At 40.3% G+C, this 22,314-nt stretch overlaps 4 protein-coding genes across 6 annotated transcripts in view; 2 read left to right on the top strand and 2 right to left on the bottom strand.

The window, feature by feature from the left end:
* Window positions 1-22,314, bottom strand: part of LOC135709770 (uncharacterized) — a 69,506-nt gene that overhangs the window by 26,673 nt on the left and 20,519 nt on the right. The window contains exons 5-6 of the mRNA XM_065232154.1: window positions 20,610-20,869; window positions 137-296 (exon numbers count right to left, since the gene is read on the bottom strand). Coding sequence (XP_065088226.1) covers window positions 137-296; window positions 20,610-20,869 — 420 coding nt within the window. The remainder of the gene's footprint in view (window positions 1-136; window positions 297-20,609; window positions 20,870-22,314) is intronic.
* Window positions 1-22,314, top strand: part of LOC135709727 (transcriptional regulator ATRX-like) — a 92,593-nt gene that overhangs the window by 56,598 nt on the left and 13,681 nt on the right. The window contains exon 2 of one of the 2 annotated variants that reach the window (XM_065232100.1): window positions 15,523-15,585. In XM_065232100.1, the coding sequence (XP_065088172.1) occupies window positions 15,584-15,585 (2 nt within the window). In that variant the 5' untranslated portion in view covers window positions 15,523-15,583. Of the gene's footprint in view, window positions 1-15,111; window positions 15,586-22,314 lie in introns of those variants that run through there. The other variant, XR_010518360.1, reaches the window with a different exon arrangement.
* On the top strand, window positions 1,863-4,082 carry Fkbp59 (FK506-binding protein 59kD). 2 transcript variants are annotated; one of them, XM_065232134.1, is made up of 5 exons: window positions 1,863-1,982; window positions 2,093-2,971; window positions 3,034-3,128; window positions 3,189-3,437; window positions 3,582-3,766. In XM_065232134.1, exons 2-5 carry the CDS (start codon window positions 2,122-2,124, stop codon window positions 3,582-3,584), a joined length of 1,197 nt encoding a protein of 398 aa, XP_065088206.1. In that variant the 5' UTR covers window positions 1,863-1,982; window positions 2,093-2,121; the 3' UTR covers window positions 3,585-3,766. The 2 variants fall into 2 exon arrangements, with proteins under 2 accessions (XP_065088206.1, XP_065088205.1); XM_065232133.1 differs by having other exon boundaries at window positions 1,864-1,982; window positions 3,674-4,082.
* Window positions 5,557-7,785, bottom strand: LOC135709742 (zinc finger protein ZFP2-like). The gene is made up of 2 exons (XM_065232123.1): window positions 7,481-7,785; window positions 5,557-7,417 (listed from the first exon to the last, which is right to left on the bottom strand). The coding sequence occupies exons 1-2, from the start codon at window positions 7,723-7,725 to the stop codon at window positions 5,605-5,607; spliced, it is 2,058 nt and encodes a 685-aa protein (XP_065088195.1). The 5' UTR covers window positions 7,726-7,785; the 3' UTR covers window positions 5,557-5,604.

Raw genomic sequence — 22,314 nt, 5'->3', positions numbered from 1 at the left:
CGCACTACCGCCATCTGTTCAGCGTACTACCCACCACAGTGTACTCAACAGATGGCGGTAATGTTTTAGCGACGATGGTTTACAGTGAGAAATATTCAATGTGTTATGTCTGTTTGTCTGTGGTATGGTAATCGACAAATCGACAGTGAGCATGCATAAGGGCGTAAACGCGATGATCGATTCTCTTCGTCGATTTTCTCTTTTGTTAATAACTCGCTAGAATTAACGTTTCTCGGTGCGTTTGCTGTTGCTTTTGATAGCCAATACAACCTGTTACAACTCTGCATTGAACAAATTCTAGAAAATTGTTTCGCTTAGCTGTAGCAATGCAAAGAGAAAATCGGTCAAGAGAATCGATCATCGCGTATACGCCCTTATGAATGCTCACTGTCGAAATGTTAATGTTCTGACAGTAAATATCATAGTTACAATAACATTGACAGATTCTCTTCGTCGACTTTCTCTTTGTATCCCCACGACCATGTAAAGACATTCCCAAGGGATTTTCAGCACACAGATCGATAAAAGATGCTTTTATCTATAGATAAATGTCTTTACATGGCCGTAGCATCTATATTAGCGAATTTGTTTATTATCCAGGATGGAACCAGTTCCAACCAGTGCTGAGTTGCATCACGGTACTGATAGCCTTTAGATTGACAAAAGAGATTCCTACGGTTAATAATCAAAACAACTGAGAACCCTCTCTCCGTAAAACTTCTCACCAGTATGATACAACAACCGTGAGATATCGTTTTTTTGCTTTTCTCACTCATTCGCAATGTTAGTTGATCATCTATCATGTGGTACCATCATATCACTGAGGAAAAATAAAAAAGACATATATTTAAATAAGGCTGTCCACGAGACAGTTGTGATCAGCTGACTTTTTTGTTTACCAAGAACTTTTGACAGATCACAGTAGAACTGGCAGTTTATTCTCATATGAATTTCTGCTTTGTTTATGTTTACATTCAGCACCATTAACACCAGATCACTCACACACTCTAGATTTCTAGCTGTCAGTTCCACTGAGAAACGTCTCTTAGATCACCTTATTACCTCTAAGACCAGAAGGTCCCAAAGAAACAAGCTCAACTTTTTGGCTCAGCTCTGGTACTATCTTCGGTCCCAAGCTAATCGATTCACCCTTCGAAAATCCACTAACCCCTCATTTTATCTGTCAAACTTTCATAGCGAATCAAAACAAACATTGTGTAGTAGTAGAATTTCGACTAGAATGGGGTACGTTAATCGTTTGCTTGGGACCATTAGGCTAGTCAAGTAGTGAGCCAATTTAAAATCGTTAGTTTCGTATTGATTGTTGTTATTACCGTCATCTCATTTCGTAAATGATACGGTTATGACGGTCATTCCTCTTGCAAAATCACGGATAAGGCGATAGTTGGGTCCAACCCGTGCGAACCGCAACCCGAGCCAGGTTACAAAAATACGTTTACAGTGACGTTTGGCAGACAACAGGCCGACCTAATCTTGATACTTGATACCCGATCCAGGTTGGAACTGAATCAAAAACAAATTCGCTACGACAACCACAACAAGAAACGGTTATTAACGAAAGAGAAAGTCGACACAGTGAATCGATCAATGTTCAGCATGAATGAAAATATTTTTTATATTGGATTTGTTTACGGGTTAGCCGAGAATAGTTTATTATTATATAAGGTTAAACTTTAATCACTGATGAAAGTTTCCGTGTTCACTTACTTTATGAAAGTTCGTTCGATCATTTTTGAAATCTTCCGTGCAGATTTTTGAAAAAAATGCCTGGCATCCCTTCTCATAGAAACGAGCTTGAAAAGCGAAGCAAAGTGACTTTTCAGTGGTGAGTGCATGGTGTCCTTATCCAAGATCAGCAGCATTGTTTTTTCGTGGTTTTGTGGCTTTTTATCAATTTTATCACAGAAAATAACCATTTCCCACGCTAGATTTTGCTCATAACTGATACATCTCAATTGAGGGTAAGTTATAGCAACAGAAATAAGTAGCGGGATTTGGGTTGATTGTAATTTTCCAGAACGAATGGTAAATGACATTGTTTGGTTATTTTTCTTGCCTCTCCCCGCTGCAGACTGACATTGGATTGTTCTTGTCGGGAAAATGACTTTCGTTGATCTTTCCGCTGACGGTGGCGTCCAGAAGCAGATTCTCCAAGAGGGAACTGGCGTAGAAACTCCTTCGAGTGGGTGTACTGTTTCGCTACATTATACCGGAACGCTAGATTCGGACGGAAAGCAGTTCGACTCTAGCAGAGACAGGAATGAACCCTTTGAGTTCAAACTCAACCAGGGCTCGGTGATCAAAGCGTTCGATATGGGAGTGGCCACCATGAAACTGGGTGAGCGGTGTGTACTGAAATGCGCCCCGGAGTACGCCTATGGAGCTTCCGGCAGCCCTCCGAACATTCCGCCCAACTCGACGTTGAATTTCGAGCTGGAAATGCTCGGTTGGAAAGGTGAGGACTTGAGTCCCAAATCGGATCTAGGCATCGAACGTTTCGTTCAAAAAGTCGGTGAGGGCAAGAGAACACCGAACGATGGAGCATTTGTAAAGATTCATTTAGTCGGGCAGCATGAAGGCAAGGTGTTTGAAGATCGTGACGTGGAATTCACAATTGGAGAGGGTGAGGAAGTGGGCGTTGTTTTTGGTGTGGAGATAGCATTGGAAAAGTTTAAAAAGGCGGAAACGTCCAAGCTTATTCTAAAGCCCCAGTTTGCCTTTGGTGCAGACGGAAAGGCCGATTTGGGAGTGCCCGCTAATGCAACGGTCGAGTACATCGTGACACTGAAGGAGTTCGAGCGGGAACCAGACAGCTGGAATCTAGACGATGCCGAACGAATGGAACAAGCCAAACTGTTTAAAGAGAAGGGAACCAGCTATTTCAAGGAGAATAAGTTCAAGTTAGCATTGAAGATGTACGAGAAATCGCTTGGTTTCCTGTCGAGCAGCGGTGAGATAAGGTATTTTCGAATCTTGAACAGTAGAATTCACAATTTGTTTTGCTATTTACAGATTCTGAAGAATCGAAACAGTCCAAACTGACTGTTTACTTGAACAAAGCATTGTGTCATCAGAAGTTGAACGAACAAGATGAAGCGAAGGATGCTGTAAGCGTAATTTGAACATCATTTAGACTATTATCTTATTAATGGAATTTGTATTTGTAGTGCAACGAAGCTTTGAACATCGATAGTAAGAATGTGAAGGCTTTGTACAGACGTGGTCAGTCCAGATTATCGTTAGGAGACTTAGAAAAAGCACTGGAAGACTTCACTGCAGTGCGTGAAATCGAACCAGAAAATAAGGCTGCCCTTAATCAGGTCACGATCTGCAAGCAAAAAATCAAAAACTACAACGAACAACAGAAGAAGGTCTTTGCCAACATGTTTACCAAGTTCGCAAAGAGTGACAAACAGGTAAGTGAGAGTAACTAAATACAAATGTGGTCCTCTTTTCTTTTGCTTCTGTTCACGATACATTTCGAGCAATTCGTAGTAACTGTACCTTTTATTGTTTCGATAAAATTAAATCGACCGAAATTGAACGAACCAAAAATGTAGTAAAATTTTCCAACCAACTCCTTCGTATAACTTCTGTAACATTGCCTGGAAATAATCGACAAACACCAATCTGAAAATCGTGACCGTCACAGCGCGAGGAGGAGTGGCAAAGCAAACAACCGGACGTGATGAAGGCAAACTTTGGCGAGTGGCGTGACGATGAACGGGAGCACGAACCGACCCGTTTCGAGCAGGAAAATCCGGATGTAATCATGCTGAGCGAATCGCTGAAGGACTTTAGAAACATGTAAATTTAATAACGACGAGGGCCTCCTGTTTAGTAAGATTTTCTAGATTCCATTCCTCGGAAAAACCGACGACGCGATGCAGATTTCAGATCAGATTTAGTCGGCTTCAATGCATCTTAATGTAGCATTAGTTGTTATTATAACTCGAAGAATTTTGCCCCTTCCGGAAACAATACAAATTAATGATTAGTATGTACAATACAAGCGCAACGCATTTTGTCAACTGAAATACAATACTGAAGTAAGCTTTGAAGCAGCTGCTAAACTTTGTTCAGAGAAAATTCCTAATAAAAATTCTAAATATCAGGCAATTTAGCCGGAATTCAAAGTAGGTATGTAGGGATTCAAATAGCCTAGTCGGTAAAGGTATAGCATTACCAAGTCGGAGGCGGAGGGTCGATTCCCGGTACGGTCGAGTATCATCGTCGCTGAAACACTAATACCATCTATTGAGTACACTGCCACGGGCAACTTTCTCAAATGTACACGGCCGTTCAATCTTGCTCAGAGAAAGAGAGAGAGAGAGAGAAACTTCTACTCAGAAGAAAGAAGCATTTCGAAAAATCTATAGGTTTTTATAGAGCGGGTCTAGTATAAGAGAGAGGCGGATTTAAAACAAACTGTCTTGGCAACTTATGCCTAGGTGGTTTCTAGCAACACTATCAATGCAATCAAAAAAGGAACACTGCTCGATTGGCTCTGACTTAGACAGTTCCTTTGGCTCAAAAACAGCCAGTCCGCTCCTCTAGTATACTAGACCCTCTATAGGTTTTTAGAAATTTCTCTTTCATCTGAGTAGAAGTTAAGGCCGGCGCACAATAGATACGTTTTCAGATTTTTTGACAGTTAGCCCATGCATTATCTGTCAAAAAAACCCGAAAACGTATCTATTGTGCGCCGGCCTTTACTCTCTCTCAGATTGAACGACCGCGCATGGGAATTGACTATGAGCACCACAGGCGGCGGTGCTACCAACTAACAAAAAAAAAACCGTTGAATGCCTGTTCGACTGAAAACATGCAAACGTTATGTCTATTTGTCTGTGGTATCATTGTGCTTACCACGCAATACAATTTTGTATGCATTTGTGTTGCCATAAATGCTCGCAATTAATAACTGTTAGTGTATCTAGAACACAAAGTTGAGAGCCGGCAACACGCTCGCAAAATAAGCGTAAAAAGCAAAGAAGAAGAAGATTGATTAATTTCTTTATTATAGAGACTTTCAGCCGTTGGCTGGTTCGTCTCTGAAAAGATAGTGTGGGATCCAGAAAGGATCTCATCTAATTACAATGTATATTTATTTATTTTTTCTCCTTTTTTATCATGTTAGGAGGTCTATAAGAGGGCTCCTCTAGTTAAGTATTGAGGCTGTCAATGTACTGTCTTTATTCGGAGTTTTGATTATTAAGTTCTAGATAGAGCTGGAATTAGGGCGTAACAGCATTTGTAAACTATGACTTCTATCGATGATTTCTAGGAACTCAAGGCACACCCACGCAAACCAAAACAACCGTCGGGTAGGGGAACTCTTCCCCTACCGGATGGTGTTGTTGATTTGCGTTGACAAGCCTTAACATTCTAGAAATCATCAAAAGAAGTCATTGTTTACAAAAGCTGTTATGCCCCAATTCCAGCTCTATCTAGAGTTGCTGAGGATCTTGCTTTGGTTTGAAATGTTGGGTGATAAAGAAGAAGATGTAATGCCTATAAACAACAGCAATGAAAGGAACGTAGTAAATGTTTAATTCAATTCAATCGACATAGGTATGCATATTACGGCTTCGCTTCGACCGGGTGTTTCTGCATATGAATCAACAATTCTCGCTTTCGAATGTACGCCGCCGAACACTGGTCGCACCGGTACGGGCGTTCTCCGGTATGGACCCCCATTTCGTGTCTCTTGCGGTCGGTAACATGGGAAAACTGCTTCCCACAGGAATCGTGTCGGCAAGGATACGGTTTTTCGCCCGTGTGTGAGCGCACGTGGAGGTCATGTTTCGCTTTTGTGGAAAACTTTTTCACACAGTATTTGCACTCGTACGGAAAGCAGGTGGGATGCACTCCACGCACGTGCTTCTTCAACTGGAAACGGAACCGAAACTGTGCACCGCATTGGTCACAAGAAAAATCCCGCTCCTGATCGTGGGTCGAGCGATGCGCTTTCATCAAATTCTTCGTCCGGAATGTCTTGTCGCAGATGTCACATGGATGCTGAGGGATTGTTCCCGAATGGACGAGAAGCTCGTGCTCGCGCAATGTACTGGGAATGAGGAACGACTCTGCACAGAAGCTGCAGATGTGTTTCTTCTTTAAGGCACGATTTCGATGAAGTAGCAGCAGTTGCTGTGACCCAAAGGATCTTTGGCAAATGGTACATACGTAATCTTCGTTTGATCTCTCGGAAATATTAATTTTTCGGCGTGGTGTATGCTGTTCATCCACGTGAGCCAGAAGCAGTTTTTCGGTTTCATAAGTGTTGGTACATTTCAGAAAGCAACAAGAAAATCCCATGACGATGTCCAATCGCCGTTCATTGTTTGCCGTGGATGCAGCATCTTTCAATATGCCAATGCCAGTTGTATGACCGGGAGTAGTCTGGAAATGCTTCATCATGTGGAACTTCCTTGCGTAGACAATTTCACATAACTTGCAGTAGTACAATTCCTTAACGTAACGACAGTGTGTCTTATGGGCATTCAATGCCCATAGAGCTTTGAACTTTTCGTGGCAAATTTCGCAGAAGGGTTTATCCTGCGGTGCAAGTTGTTCAATGTGATGCTCTAAACGTGCATGATCTTGTAGTTGTTCGAAGGACTCGAAGTACACTCCACACCCGCAGCATCGTTCAGCATTATCCATATGAACGATTTGATATTGTTCGTAATCTTCCACCGAACTTATCAAGTTCTGATCCGGCAGCTTGGATGAAAAGCGCTGACTGTGAGATTTGTTTTCCGTATTAATACTTGATAGTTGATAATCTATTTCAATATCATGGCCATCGGTAGCGGGTGGTTCAACTAGTTCACTGTTTAAGCTTGCACTAGACGAACCCTGCCTTACCGAATCTTCCACGATTTCATCGTTAGACGTTAGTTGATGTGTATCCATGTGTATCATAAAAGTATTCTTCCCTTGAAATCCTTGAAGACAAATTTTGCACAGAAATAGTTCTTTGGACTTAAAACGTTGTTCGTGCTTATCAAGATCTGCTTCGCTGTGAAATCTTTTTCCACAAATGGGACAAGAACGTTCGGTCCGTGCGAACTGTGCAATAGTTCCGTGTGTCTCTTCTGCGTGTGCTTCGAGCTCGATCATACTCCCGAGGAAGACATCACATCCACAGCATTTATGACCTTGATACTCAATGTAATCAAAGTTGTCGAACTCTAGACGATTCAGAATCATCTCTTTCGGAGGTAAAACGAAATTCTCGGTGGATGAACAATTTTCCAAATCTCGACAATCTTCCTCTATCTTATCGCAATCATCTTCTTCGTAGACAAGAAATTCCGCTTCATACACATCTTCTTCATTGGAAATGAGTTCAATTTCTATCTTCATACCGACCGCCTTTTGATGAACCCTGAAAGAGAACAGAAAACATGATCCTATGCCTGTAAAATTAAGCGCAAAAACAACTACTCACATTCGTTGCTCCTCAACCTGGAGTATTTGCTGTCTAAATAAATAGCAATCGACCAGACGTGACAGACATTTATCCACACAAACATGCTGTGGTCCACCGTCTTCCGGTGTTATGGAAACTTCCGACAATTCGAACACAATTTCGGTCAGTTGAGTACCGTTGGTGAAATTCGCTGAATCATAGAGAGACACACATTCACCTGTACTTGGACAAAAGCGACAAACACGGTTATCTTGGGTGGTCATCGGAACGGTAGTAAATCGCCAGCAGTTAACGAAATAATTGTGATGCGAAAGTCCGACAGAGTAGAATCGATTTTGTTTACATTTAGGTTCAATGAATTAGAGCTCCTAGCCGTGACGGCTTGGTAAACTGTCACGTATGAAATCATCGAATTCGTATAGTTCAGGAAGTTCAAGAGCTACAATGCAAAAAGGCATATTTACCAACGCAATGCTTTGAAAACGACGAGGAAAACGACTAATCAACATGTCGGGGTCAACATTTCAAAGGGGCGTATTTGCTTTTGTAAACAATGGCTTAAGTTGTCGATTTCTCTCAAATAAAAGCTCATCCGTCCAAATTAACAATGCTTATGGAAACATTATTCTACCTTGTTTTAAATACAATTACGCCTGTTTAAAATGTTGGCACTGATTTATTACTCATTTCCCACCAAACTGGACAAATAAGCGCGTTTTCACTCATTAAAAAGTGTGATAAAAGTGCACATTTACGTCAAATCGTTTGGTTATCTTCGGTGCACTTCCCGCATAAGCGCGAACCATAAATTGACCTTACCTAAAATGGTTATAAATTGTTTATAATCCCTGCTAAACTTCAACTGAAATGGTTATGGAACTTTACATGAACGTTTAATGATAAAGTTTTAACCTTAAGTATTATAGTTTTTTGGAAGTGGACCTTACAAATAATGGGTTGTTAAGAACCATTACCATTCAAAATTCTTGTTTTCTCCATACATTTTCGGTAATGTTTATGGTAACCATAACATTAATGGTAATGTTTATGGTAACCAGTAAGGTCCATGAATGGTTTTGTAACATCGATCAACTTTATGTGGAATATATCGCGAATTGGTTGCCTGTAAATTACTGATTACCAATTCACGATATATTTCACGTAAAGTTGAGTGATAATACAAAACCATTAATGGACCATACTCACTACCATAACCATAACCATTAATGTTCTCAAACCATAAGTAAAAACGTTCTAATATAGTTCTTTTTCCGAAAATGTATGGAGAAAACAAGAATTTGGAATGGTAATGGTTCTTAACAACCCATTATTTGTAAGGTCCGCTTCCAAAAAACCATAATACATAAGGTTAAAACACAGTTAAAACTTTATCACACAAACGTTCATGTAAAGTTCCATAACCATTTCAGTTGAAGTTTAGCAGGGATTATAAACAATTTATAACCATTATCGGTAAGGTCATGTGATGGTTCGCGTTTATGCGGGTTGTTCCTGATGGAGTAAGAAATAAGTGAACCGAATACAACAAAACGATTTGACGTAAACGTGCACTGATTGATTGATTTCTTTATTAAAGAGACTTTCAGCCGTAGGCTGGTTTGTCTCTGAAAAATAATATACACGCTAAGATCAGATAACCCAAATGTAGGTTTACTTTACCCAAATCAGGCGTAAACTGCACAAACTCAGATATGGGTAAATTTTTTTAACCCAAATATGGGTAAATTTAGGTCAAATTTGCATGAAAATAAATCATTTATGGATCATAAGAACCCATATTTGGGTTAAAAAAATTTACCCATATGTGAGTTTGTGCAATTTACGGCTAATCTCGGTAATCTCTTTGTACCGTCTAGGTAAACTGATCTTAGCGTGTATGAAAATACAGTTGATCCAAATTCATTTTTTTTTTTCACTTTCATCCTAGCTGCTTATTTTTGCTCCTCGTCTTGACTGGTGAGTCCGGAACTGACAATTCATCTTCTTTTTCTTCCATCGAATTTTCATTTCCTGCTGATTCATCATTCTGGCAACCCTGATTCGTAATATATTGTTTCGCATTGTTGTGTTTTTGTTTCGTTGACAGCCGTCGTTTGTTGGTGACGGTTAGAAATTCATCCGATTCACTATCCGTCGATTCTTGTGCGCTATTGTTTCCATCAGAGTGTTGGTGCTGGGTGTTTTTGCTGGTTTCGCCTATTGTAGATTGGGTTTGATTGGTATCGGGTTCCTATCTCTATTTCCGAGCCCCATATAGCAACTTATGTCTGCACCAGTAGTAGCTAAACGGGGTTGAAAAATGAGAACGCAACAAAAAGAAATCATGAGTTTTCATATTTGGCGCCCCACTTAAACTCTGCTCTGGGTCGCTATTTTGTTTGCTTGTGACACTTCTGCTTTGGTTCACACTTTTTCGGTTTACATTTTGTGATTCAATTTACGTTTCGCTATGTGGTTCAGGGCATTTTCACAGTAAGCATGCATTAGGGCGTAAACGTCGATTTTTTCTTTTGTTAATAACTCACTGGAATTGACGTTTCTCTGTGCGTTTGCTGTTGCCTTAGATAGCCAATACTACCTGTTACAACTCTGCATTGAACAAATTCTGAAAAATTGTTTCGCTCAGCTGTAGCAATGCAAAGAGAAAATCGATTTCATTGCGTTTTGTGAGGATGAATACCAATGCAAGAGGTGAAAGCTGGATATCCGAAGAAGATACGGTGATTTGTCTTGCGTGGTTGGATGTGTCGCCATCACAGGAATAAACCAGAAGGTAGATATTATTATTATTATTTATTGACTTATAATTTGTAACTTAAGACTTATGTCTTTCTTCTGTTACATCGATTATATCAAAGTATAACAAGCGCCACAAGTATATTACAAAACAAAAAAAAAATGATACGTAACACAAACTGAGCTACATTTACTACTCAACTAAAATGCTCAATACATCCTCTCTTAAATGCTGTTAACGAATTTACATTAGTTAGACTATTGGGTAAAGAATTCCAGTGAACTACACCTCGCACGAAAAATGAGTTCCCGTACTTTGACGTGCGATGTCTTGGCAAAATATATTTAATGGACCGATTGCTTTGTGAAGTTTGCAATTTTCTGTGTAGATAACCGGGTTGTTTTGTTCTCGACAGACTATGCAAAAATAAACAACAGCGTAGCTTGCCAAAGTTTACCAAAGGGCATCCTATTAGATGATGTTGCAGGTGAGAAACTCTAGAATATCTACTTAATTTAAAAACATATCGAACACATGAATTAAGAGCCACCTTAAGTTTATTGAACGTACCAGCAGATACATCATCGAGGAGAAAATCACATGCCAAAAAATAAGGAAGAAGGAGGCTTTTGAATAGTTTAATTTTAACATCAGTTCTAAGAAATGATGATGTTATGTGAAGTGAACGTAAACAAGCATAAATTTTTCCACATTGTGACAACACATATTTATCCCATCCAAAATTGGATTGAATACGGATACCCAAGCTGGTAGCATTATCGACGTATTCAATTGTTTCATTGTCTAAAAGCAATGAAGGTTTTAATATATTTTGAAAAGAACTATTTGTAATAAAAATTGCGTTTGTTTTCTTGGAGTTCAAGCTAAGCATATTATTTACAGACCAATCTAGGATCCTCTTCAAGTCTTCATTAATTTTCTGAGAAATTTCAGCAACAGAATTACTTGCACAGTCAAAGTATACCTGAGCATCATCGGCAAACAGATGAAATTTACAATTCTTTATTACTTCAGGGAGATCATTAATGTACAATGAGAATAAGATTGGCCCCAGAATAGAACCCTGGGGAACCCCAGATGTTATGGAAATAAATTGAGAAAAAACTCCATTATTAAATACAGCCTGTGTTCGCATACTTAAATAAGAATTAATCAAGTTTGCGGAATGATCGGAAAAACCAAAATTTGATCTGAGTTTTTGACATAAAATTCTATGCGACACAGTATCAAACGCTTTAGAAAAATCTAATAGTATTAGAACAACCGGGCGACCCTTGTCTACTACTAGACCTATATCATCAATTATTTTGAGCATAGCTGTTTTAGTACTATGTTTCGAACGATAACCTGACTGAAATTGATTCAGAAGATTGTGTCTATTGATGTGATCGCAAATGTTCATATTAACAATTTTTTCAAATACTTTTGATAATGAGCAAAGGATGCTAATAGGTCGCAAGTTTTCTAAAGTGTTCAAATTAGCCTTTTTCTTAATTGGTATAATTTTTGATTTCTTCCAAGCATCTGGAAATACACTTGTAGTTACAACAGTGTTAAATAAGTGTGTTATAGGCTCAATTAATAGAGGACAAATAGCCTTTAAGAATTTCATTGGTAGCATGTCGACTCCAAGAGCATTTGATTTGATGGAGTACATGGCATTTATGACATCTACTTGGTTTATTCTATCAAAATAGAAAACATCGTGGTTAAACCCGTTTGAACCCGTAGAACTAAAACTTCGAATATTATTGTCGGAAAAATAATTGCTAAAGTTACGGTTTATTTCATCAGCCGTAAAGCTGTTCGATGATTGTTCATTTGCTTGATCGAATCCAAGTGCCCTGAGATTTTTCCACAATTCCTTAGGAGAAACCTTCGGATCAAGACGAGAAGCAAAATAATTTTGTTTTGCTGTGCGTATCATCTTATTTACGTGGTTTCGTGCTCTTTTAAACTCATGATGATCAACCACGTTGTTACTTAATTTCCATTGTTTGTATAATAAGTCACGATTAACGATGGCCCTACATATGCTAGAATTGAACCAAGGATTATCCTTTTTATTACTAATAGTAGTTCGGATTGGAACGAAAGTGTTATGGAGATCTGTCAAAACATTGTTAAAAAATTCTAACTGCAGGTTGGAGTCATCAACGTGATAAAAAGAACTCCAATCAACCGAGTTAAAAGCCTCCACCAATGAATCAACTTGAATAGCATTGTAGTCACGATATTCGATTTTCTTTGAAGTATGCATGACACTGAAATCAAGGGATGCAAAAATTAAGTCATGGTTGGATAATACAGGTACTTCAATTTGGTTAAATCTCAACACTTTTGATGAATCATTAGCAATAATTAAATCCAATTGCGACGCTCCACTTCTGTGAAAGAATGTTGGCTCGTTACCCAATGAATATAGAGAGTGAGTGGTGAGCAGGTTACAAAGCCTGGCAGACTTTCCTGAATGATTGGTCAACAAGTTCGTGTTGAAATCACCCATAAAGAAAACATTTTTATAGGCAAAACCATAAGACGACAGTAAATTATCCATTGTATCCGAGCAGTCAATTTCAGGAGGGTTGTAGCATGCAGTCATTAGAAGTTTTTCATTTTGTACGATAACTTCGACAGTAATAAATTCTGTGCAGGTTACTCCTGTCTGGTTATTTGACTTGGTTATAATATTGAAGGCAATGCCATTTTTTATGTATAGTAGTACACCACCTCCCAGCCGTCCTACACGATCATGTCTAACTATATTATAGCCATTGATAGTTATAACAGAGTCTTTTATACTTTCATTCAACCAAGTTTCAACCAAGATAAGCAACGGCAGCAATCCAAGGATCCTATATCCAAATTTAAATCGCTGAAAATCAGCAAAATTTTGCTGATTTTAGACTTGATGAAAGATCAGCAAACTTTACAGCAAAATATTGCTGATGAATTTTCCAGCAATTCCAACTTCTGTCAAAATGAAAATATTTGACTGAAAATCAGCACATATTTCAGCAATATTTCTTTATTGATTTTCTGCAATAAACAATTTTGACATTTGGCAGCATTTTGCTGATTAAACCATTAAACTCAGTAAATCTAAATTGTTTTCACTAGGGACTTCTAGCTTCTGTAAAAGATCGTTGATACAAATATACAAATAATAGAGACCCAGGCTCTGTTCCATGTATAATTTATTAAATATAATCAGTGTCCGGGCCAGTGTCATTACCTACGTAATTTGTAGTTTTTTTACGTTCTGCGGTGTAAACAGATTTGTAAGAAAGCAAAATACTTGCGACTGTGATTCTATCAGTTTGACAGCTCTTAACTGGGTGTCGAGCAATCGTTTATGTTAGCTGAATTTATCGGAAAAAATATCGTTTGCTGTTTTTTAATAAAGCATTTGATTGCTGAATCATGATCCAGCAATCTGTTTTACTGATATTGAAAACTTAAATTTGGTGTGTAGCATTACATGAAATCCACGATTCTTTCCAACACACAACAATCTCTCCACATCGTCAGGTGTCGGATAGCGTAGGTACTTGGGGCCGTAAATACGAACAGTGGCTTTACAAAACTCCACAAGAGATTTCAGCGCTGTTGTCTCTGCCATCCTGATGTATTCTGCATGCCATATGCAAGCTGAAGGATTGCGCCGGTGCATTTTTCAAGGCCAGTTAATCCTAGTTTACCAGCCACATCAGGCTTTTGCACGCAGTAAGGATTCGTGGCTTCTATTTCTGCAACAATCTATGTAAACAAGTTTCGAGACATTCTAAACCGCCGCCCGCTATACGTGGAACTATTGGAGAAATAATCTTAAATCAGCTCCTTCATGAGCACCCCTGTTGATATTCGTTTTTTTTTTTTTTTTGCTGGATCCTCCAGCTCATTTATCTTGTCGTCTTCCGCAGTCCTTAACAACAGTTCATATGACTGGAAAAGGTAATGCTGTACAACTTCAATGTCTTCCTCGTCACTTAAAATGATGGAATCAGCTGCCCCGGGAAACAATCTGCCGTGATCGACCGATAAATATTAAATATTACAACAATATGACGATGTTCTTTGTTGTTATATTGTTGGGTTTTAGCAACACACGGTAGAACCGTAGAACTGTAGAACGACATTACCAGAACAACATGTGAAAAGGGCATACAAGCTTTTTGTAAACAAACATTTGTAGGCCCTTTTCTCACCAACCGAGGGTCGCCCACGCAAACCAGCAATATCATCGGGAAGGGGAAAGTGTCCCCTACCCGGTGATGTTAAAGGTTTGCGTTGGTGTCATATGGGTGGCGAGAAAAGGGCATAAGAAGGTTTGTTTACAAAAAGCTTGTATGCCCTTTTCACATGTTGTTCTGGATTAATTAAGTCGCTAAACTCAAAAGAGAAACCAACATGAATCACCGGTGGAAGAATGCCCTAATAAAAAATAACCATAAACGAACGATAACCCAAATCATTGAACTATTCCATAAATGGTTAGGATGATACCCAGAACACGTCGTTAAGCAAATTAACCATACAATTTTTATTAGGGTGGGGTGCCAAACTAAAATAGCTCCCGTGGCGGTGCTCTAAGGAGCACTTATTTCTTGCTTCATAAGAAATAAATTCACCGAAGACAACCAAACGATTTGACGTAAACGTTCACTTTTATCACACTTTTCAATAAGGGAAAACGCGCTTATTAAATAATTAAATTAAATTTTGTCCAGTTTGGTGAGAAATGCGCAATATTTACTTCGGGGTTCACAATGTGCCGTTGAATATGGATGCCCCTTTGAAAAAAAAACATCGCACCCTGTTCATCGTCCCTTGACAGTGGAAAACGGAGCGCATCAGAAAAGAAGCAAAAGTCTCCGCGCGACGACGACAGCAGCAAAAAAGCATTCTCCATCTTAAGTTTTCTTCGCGGTGTATCGGGACAGTGAAGTGCAGTGCAGATAATCTCATCAAAATCTGCTATTCCGGATCAGAAAGTCTATCAATCCGTGTGTATTATCGTCGTGAAGTGTTGTGTTTCCATATTCCGGTATTGAAAGAGTGCAATCAAGCTGTTCCGCGACAGGGTGTAAGAAAATTGCGGGCGCCAAAATCGCTGCAGAATTTATTGTGTGCGGAGACGAAGGCAGCCGTAGGAGAAAAAACAAGCTACCAAAAGTGGAAGAATAATCGGTTTTTCTCGCTGCCCTGGATTATAAGGTGGAGCTATTCGCGATCCCCGGGAAGTGGCGGACGCCAAGAAAACAGAAAACAACAGAATCATCCGTCATCTGAATCAATTTACCCAATGAAAAGGAAAATACCCTTCTGGATGTCGCAGCAAAATGTAAGAATCATTCTGATCTCGTCTTGATATTCTGTGAGATTATTCGGGAGGTGGTGCTTGATTACCTAGTCAATATAAAGAAGGAATCGATTTTTCACCCCATGTCAATGCATTCACGTTTTGAAGGAAACCTACTGCTTCAATCGTATGTAAACAAAAGACCCAGATTGGTGATGATACAAAAATGTTGAACATTGTAGTTAATAGTTCATTCAAGTTAAATTAAAGTTCATATTACAAGAGAAAGAGCGCATACAGTGGAGGAGGCATCCTTCAGAAAATACATCAGGGTGAAGTGCGACAAGCTTACCAAACAGCAATAAAAAAAGACCTGAGCATTCAATCTACAACGATGTATAGAGCAAAGGTACCTGTGTTCTGTGCCTTCTTCCTTTTTGCTGTGAGTGAATGCAGAGCGGAGTGGAGTGGAGTTGAGCAACAACGCGCATATTCTTTTTCTCCGGTTGTTTTTGTTTTGCTTTTCTTTTTAACCACCCATCTCGTGCTGCTGCAACCGTACCTACAACGCAACGCGTTTTTGTATTTATATGGTGGCTGTGCGAAGCGAAGACCGCGACCATCATCGGTGTACCTATCTCCGAATAACGAGACGCCCCGCACGGCTCTCAGCGTTGCCAGAATGTCTGCATACGCACCTTGAGAACGGAGTCGGAGCCGGATATATGATTGGTTGTAATTGCCATTGATGGAGTTTAGGTTTAGTTTATAACTAATAGTTTGTAGGTAAATCCGAGGTTTTCTTTATGAGCAATTTTGATAAGCTATATAGGGAACTTCCTAGTGCAAATTTAAGAAATTACATTCTAATGTCGCGATAAGTTATAGGTAAATTCATGCCATTGTACCAATTACCGCTTACGGGCGTCTAAAACTACAATTTTTCAAATCATAATCATCTAATGTGATATGTGTTTTGGTTTCTGCTTCTTTCAGGCTATGAACAGTTATATTAAGTTCGTTTTGAGGTTGTCGAAGCCTATGCAAAATAAAACTCAATGTTTTACGCCCTAATTTTTGCTCTATCTAGAAGTCTTTCTTGTTGGAAGGTCTTTCAGAGTCAGACTTCCCCCCAAGATTTTGTTTCGAGATGATAAAATATAACATTTTTGTAATAACTTTGGTGGCGTAGAACAAGAAAATGTCAATAGGATCTAAGGGATCATTTTATTTATGCGCATGATTGCGTTTCTCTTGAAGATGTTTTTAGATTTTTGATATATCACCAGGAAGCTGAAATTGCCTATAGTAGGCAAAAGTTCAACCTACGCCTACGCAAACCAATATAACGATCGGGTAGGCAAGTTCAAAAAAGCATTTATTTACTCCAATAAATAATAAATGGAGCAGAATGTGACAAAAGCCTCGACAAAAATATGACCCTATTGCATTTAATGTCAAGATAGCAACAGAACCGGGAATTCGAAAATTAACTCGAAACCCGGGGAAAAAACCCTGGAATTTGGTTGGAAAACCGAGAAAAATAATTAAACTCCCTCCCGTTGGACATGCAGGTAGACGTTACTAAAGTAAAGGATTATATTGCCTATAATCGCATATCAGTCAGTCCCATATGGATTTTAGTCAATTTTGAGATAATGCTATGTATTATCAATTGGCATCTACTTTTATATTATGTGATAAAACTACAGACTTTGATTTTTTACTTTGAAAAACATCAAGTCAGAATAATCGCATATCAGTCCCAAACTCAAATTCAATCGTCCTGAAGTCAAGTTACATTTCTGCTTTATGAGTTGGCATGTTTTTCGCTGATCTAACAAAACATACAAGCTTAGATGCAACAGATTTTAACTATATTTTAAATATGAATAAATTATGATTTTTCAAAAGAGTCTCACTTCGTAACTTCGACTGACAATTTATCAATGCCGACTTTTTCCATATGGGACTAATAAGCGATTACTAGCAGTATCGGTCTTAAAATATTTTCAAATATTATAATCTTCCTTAGTGGAAAATATAAACATGTGGTACTCGTTTTTACAAAATCGGTTATAGTTTGCACTAATGCTGTGAATTTGAGATTTTTATTGATCATTTGATAAAAATTAGAGCTTTCGATTATTTTGTCTTTTTGATTCAAATAGAAAGTTTTGCAAATGGTTCAAGTAAAATAGCCACTTAGCTTTAGAATACATCGTTAAACTGTATTTTTTTTTATCTAATATGTATGCCAAATTCTAAATACGACCTAGATTATTTAATACTCTAGAATATTGTTTGTTGTTGTTTTACAGCAATCCAGCCCGAAGCCCCAATAATGTTAATCTTATCAGCTATTGTAAGAAAAAAAAATACAAACATGAACATAACATAAAAAACAGATATCTTATAGTCAGTTACTCTTGCCGATGAAAAACGGAGGATTTCGACGAAGCGCATGAGGTTGTTACGAAGCGGTCGGGGTTGAACATTCAGGTCAATTTGCCTCAGGATAGCTTCGTAATCTGTCCTTTCCTGCAGGATATCAGCCACGGTTCGGGCTCTGCTTGTGTCACTTCTAGTCCGGAGAGGTTCTATGTCGATGAGTTGACAACGGCTAATCGGGAACTGGGTAAGTGACGTTGAACAGATTCGATTCGCTCGACACCGTTGTTGTAGTTTAGGTTCCAAACCGCTGAACAATACTCAAGCGTCGATCGAACAAACGAACAATAGAGATAATTAAACAGTAGATGTCGGTAAAGTTTTTAGCTATCTTGAAAATTAACCCTTAAGTTTTAGACGCCTTATCGACAACATATGCAATGTGTTCCTTGAATGATAGCTGCGAATCCAAGATCAGACCCAAGTATTTCACCTGATTCACGCGTTCGATTGTCGAGCCTACATTTAGTTGACGTTGAAGTGACAGTCAGAAATCGAGTGGATTGCAGCGGATTACCAATCAGGCTAAGGTCGTGTTGTCCTCTGCTGTCGGAAGAAGTAGTTTCCACTCTACTCGATCCATGGCCACACTTCGCTAGCCTCGTAGTCAGCGAAGGGTCCGCAGGTCGCCTTCTACTTGGTCGATCCACCTTGCCTGCTGCGCGCCTCTACTTGTTCATGTTGGGTCGCTTTCAAGAACCATTTTCATTGGGCGTCGTCCGGCATTCTTACGACGTGACCAGCCCACCGTAGTCTCCCAAATTTTGCAATGTGGATGATGGATGGTTCTCCCAGCAGCTAGTGCAATTCATGGTTCATTCACCTCCTCCATGTTCCGTCATCCATTTGCGCTCCACCGTAGACGTTTCGCAACATCTTCCGTTCGAAAACACCACGGTCCTCTACGAGCATAGTCCAGGTCTGGTGGCCGTAGAGGACCACCGGTATAATCAGCGTCTTGAAGATAGTCAACTTCGTACGGCGGCGAATTTTATTCTACCGGAGCGTCCTCTGGAGTCCAAAGTAGGCACTATTCCCTTTCATAATGCGTCTTTGAATTTCTCTGCTGGTATAATTTTCGGCGTCACCAGTGAGCCCAAATACACGAACTCGTCGACCACCTCGATTTCGTCCCCGTCAATCTGAACTCGGGGTGAGAGGCTAACATTGTCTGCCCTAGACTTCCGTGCCATGATGTCGATGTCATCGACGAAGCCAAGAAGCTGGATGGACTTCCTGAAGACCTTCTAACGCGATGTTGAATAGCAGACATGAAAATCCATCACCTTACCGTAATCCGTAACCTTCGAGATTCAAAGGGACTCGAGAGTGTCCCCGATATTCGACCAACGCACATCACTCGATCCATCGTCGCCTTGACCAATCTCGTCAGTTTATCCGTAAATCCGTACTCGTGTATAATCTTCCATAGCTGATCTCGATCGATTGTGTCGTAAGTGGATTTGAAATCGATGAACAAATGGTGTGTGGTGTGCACGTTGTATTAGCGGCATTTCTGCCGAATCGCGAACATTTGGTCCGTGGTAGCGCGGGCACCCATGAATTCCGCCTGGTATTGCCCCACGAACTCTCTAGCAAATAGTGGCAGGCGGCGGCATGGAATTTGGGAGGGTTACTTGTAGGCGGCGCTCAGCATGCGATCGCGCGGTAGTTGCAGTAATCCAACTTGTCACCCTTTTCGAAGATTGGGCATACGACACCTTCTATTCACTCCTCCAGTAATATCTCCTTCTCCCAAATCTTGTTAATTACCCAGTGCATCGCTCTAGCCAGTGCTTCACCACCGTATTTTAATAGCTCACTTGGTAGTTGATCTAAACCAGCTTTGTTGTTCTTCAGCAACTTCTTGAAGATCAGGGGCCGTTAGTCGTTTGCTGCGCGTGCTCCAAGGTCTGTTGCCGTGCCACCTTTGTTTTCTGCTGCATCACCGTTGAGGTGCTCGTCATAGTACTGCTTCCACCTCTCAATAACCTCACACGTGAGAAGGTTACCGTCCAAGGCCTTGCACATATCGGTTTGCGGCACTTAGCCTTTGCGCGAAGTATTTAGCTTATCGTAGAACTTCCGTGTGTCGTTTGCGCGGTACAGATTTTCCATCGTCTCGCGATATCGGTCTTCCTGCTGACGGCCCGGACCTTATATAAAGGACATTGGGATCGCAGTACCAAGTGCCGCTGCAGCAGTACTACCTATGGCGGAACGGATGTCCCTCCAGCCATCTTCAAGAGTAGCTGCGCCAAGGTGCTCTTCCGTGGGTAGTGCAGCTTCCAGCTGCTGCGCGTAATTCTGGCAACTCAGGCGTCTCGTAATTGCTCAATGTTGGGTCGCGGCGTTCGATTTCGAAGGATGTTATGCACCATCGAGAGTTTAGAGCGCATGCATACTGCAACTAAGTACTGGTCGGAATCTATGTTCACACTGCAGTACGAAGAATTTCCCGTCGATTTGGTTTTCTGTGTGTTGGTCAGGTGATCTCCAGGTGGCTTTGTGGATATCCTTGCAGGGTAAAAAGGTACTTCGGACTACCATACCGCAAGAGGCTGCAAAGTTCACGCATCGTTGGCCGTTGTCGTTCGATACGTTATGCGTCCTACCGCAGCGTTCATGTCGTCGATTTTGACGTCCCGTTGCGAACAGTCGTCGTACACCTGATTCAGCTGCGCATAAAACGCTTCTTTCTCGTCGTCGGGTGTCCCTTCGTGTCGGCAGTGCACGTTGATGATGCTGGTGTTGAAGAAACGGCCCTTAATCCTTATAGCTTGCACATCATCGCGTTGATCGGCTCGTTGGTGGTACCACAGCTCTGGTAGAAAGTAGCCGCCTCGGTAGCCGCTCGATGCCATCTTTTCCATACCTTTTGTCCCGTCCAACAAAGTTCCTGCAGTGCTACGACTTCAAAGTTGTGTGGTTGAAGTTCGTCATAGATTAACCTATCGCAGCCCGGGAAGCCGAGTGATTTGAAGTTCCATGTTCCGAGTTTCCAATCGTAGTCCTTATTTCGTCACGTAGGTCTGTGCCGATTGTTCCGATGCGTGTTTCTTTCTTCGGTATTTGCCTGCCCCAACCCCCTGTCTCGCCGGGGACCATGTTGCACAGCACTGTTTAGATTCCCACAATGGCACTAGGACGGTGATCAACCGCTCTCAACATGGAAAACAGCCTCCGTTTTGGGGCGCACCTCTATGGTGAACAGACGCTCGGGTTGCCGGACTGACAACATTTCCCAGGTTGCGTTACCCAGCTGTGTACATGTTTAAGCTGGTAGGAACTTGTGAGGACCAGAGCTAGGTATTCTTCCAGGTTGTCAACTCACCATTTTGTATCTACAATCTCCTATGGCAATTATACAAACTCATGTATTAGTATACCAATAGGTATCAAAAGCTCTCATTCAATAACCTTAGACTTAACAAATTCCGTTGAGAGGAACCGTGCACTGCGTCGCCCATAATGAAATAATATTTGCACGGTCGTTTCCGCAAGAGAAGAAGAACACGTCACAGACAAAAAGAAGCCAGTTATCTCCTCTTCATCTTATAGAGAATTCGTTTATTATTCAGTTCCAACCTGGATCGGGTATCAAGATTGGATTTGCTTGTTTTCTGACAAACGTCAGTTTGCTCGTTTCTTTTTAAAACCTTGCTCAGGTTGAGGTTCGCACTGACAAAAAGTTCGATTTCGCACTAGGTTGGAACTGGTTCCACCTCGATAATAAACGAATTCGCTATTAATTATATAGTAACGACAAGTCAAAACTGGAACGCTGGATTATCTGTCAACGGCTTGGAAAACGTCATTCCAATCGAGCAGAAGACCTGTCAAATGGCTGAAAGGTCGTCATTCTCCCTAGAGGCACTATAATTTCTCTGTGCTATAATGATGCTATATGGCAATTTGGAAAAAAAAGTATGCCAAATGTTCTCATTCCAAACGACTTTATGCCAGATGTGTTTCCCTCACACAACCTTACTTTTTACCTGTACATACACTTGATCTGCTTATTTTTTTTTATATCTATCCCTTTTAGGCAATATTTTACAATTTGTTGACGTTTCGAAAGTTGAGGTGACGCCATTTATGGGGTGTTTACACTTTTGCTATTTCGCTAGGGCTAATGAGCTAGCTGCTAGCAAAAAAGCTCACCAGCATAATGTAAACAGGTCATCAGTGTCTACCAGCATAAGATTTTAGGAGCAACTGAAATTCGTTCCAGGTTTTTTTTTTTTTTTTAATCTTTATTTTAGAGATTTTTAGCCTGAGGCTAGTTCATCTCTTTGTTCCAGGTGGCTAGTACACTAG

The sequence above is a fragment of the Ochlerotatus camptorhynchus genome, unplaced genomic scaffold (assembly GCF_037179485.1).
Source record: "Ochlerotatus camptorhynchus isolate MF236.1 unplaced genomic scaffold, CSIRO-AGI_Acam_v1.1 ptg000363l, whole genome shotgun sequence".
NCBI classification, from domain to species: domain Eukaryota; kingdom Metazoa; phylum Arthropoda; class Insecta; order Diptera; family Culicidae; genus Ochlerotatus; species Ochlerotatus camptorhynchus.
Note: the sequence above shows the minus strand (reverse complement) of the source record. Positions and strands in the feature narration are given on the sequence as shown.

What these genes read in the sequence shown, in the direction of transcription:
- Fkbp59 (XM_065232133.1), top strand. Translation starts at nt 2,122, where the DNA reads ATGACTTTCGTTGATCTTTCCGCTGACGGTGGCGTCCAGAAGCAGATT. An exon ending in AAGATGAAGCGAAGGATGCT is followed by an intron (nt 3,129 to 3,188) that starts GTAAGCGTAATT and finishes TTGTATTTGTAG; the next exon opens with TGCAACGAAGCTTTGAACAT. An exon ending in TCGCAAAGAGTGACAAACAG is followed by an intron (nt 3,438 to 3,673) that starts GTAAGTGAGAGT and finishes TGACCGTCACAG; the next exon opens with CGCGAGGAGGAGTGGCAAAG.
- LOC135709742 (XM_065232123.1), bottom strand. Translation starts at nt 7,725, where the DNA reads ATGACCACCCAAGATAACCGTGTTTGTCGCTTTTGTCCAAGTACAGGT. An exon ending in CAGGTTGAGGAGCAACGAAT is followed by an intron (nt 7,418 to 7,480) that starts GTGAGTAGTTGT and finishes GTTCTCTTTCAG; the next exon opens with GGTTCATCAAAAGGCGGTCG.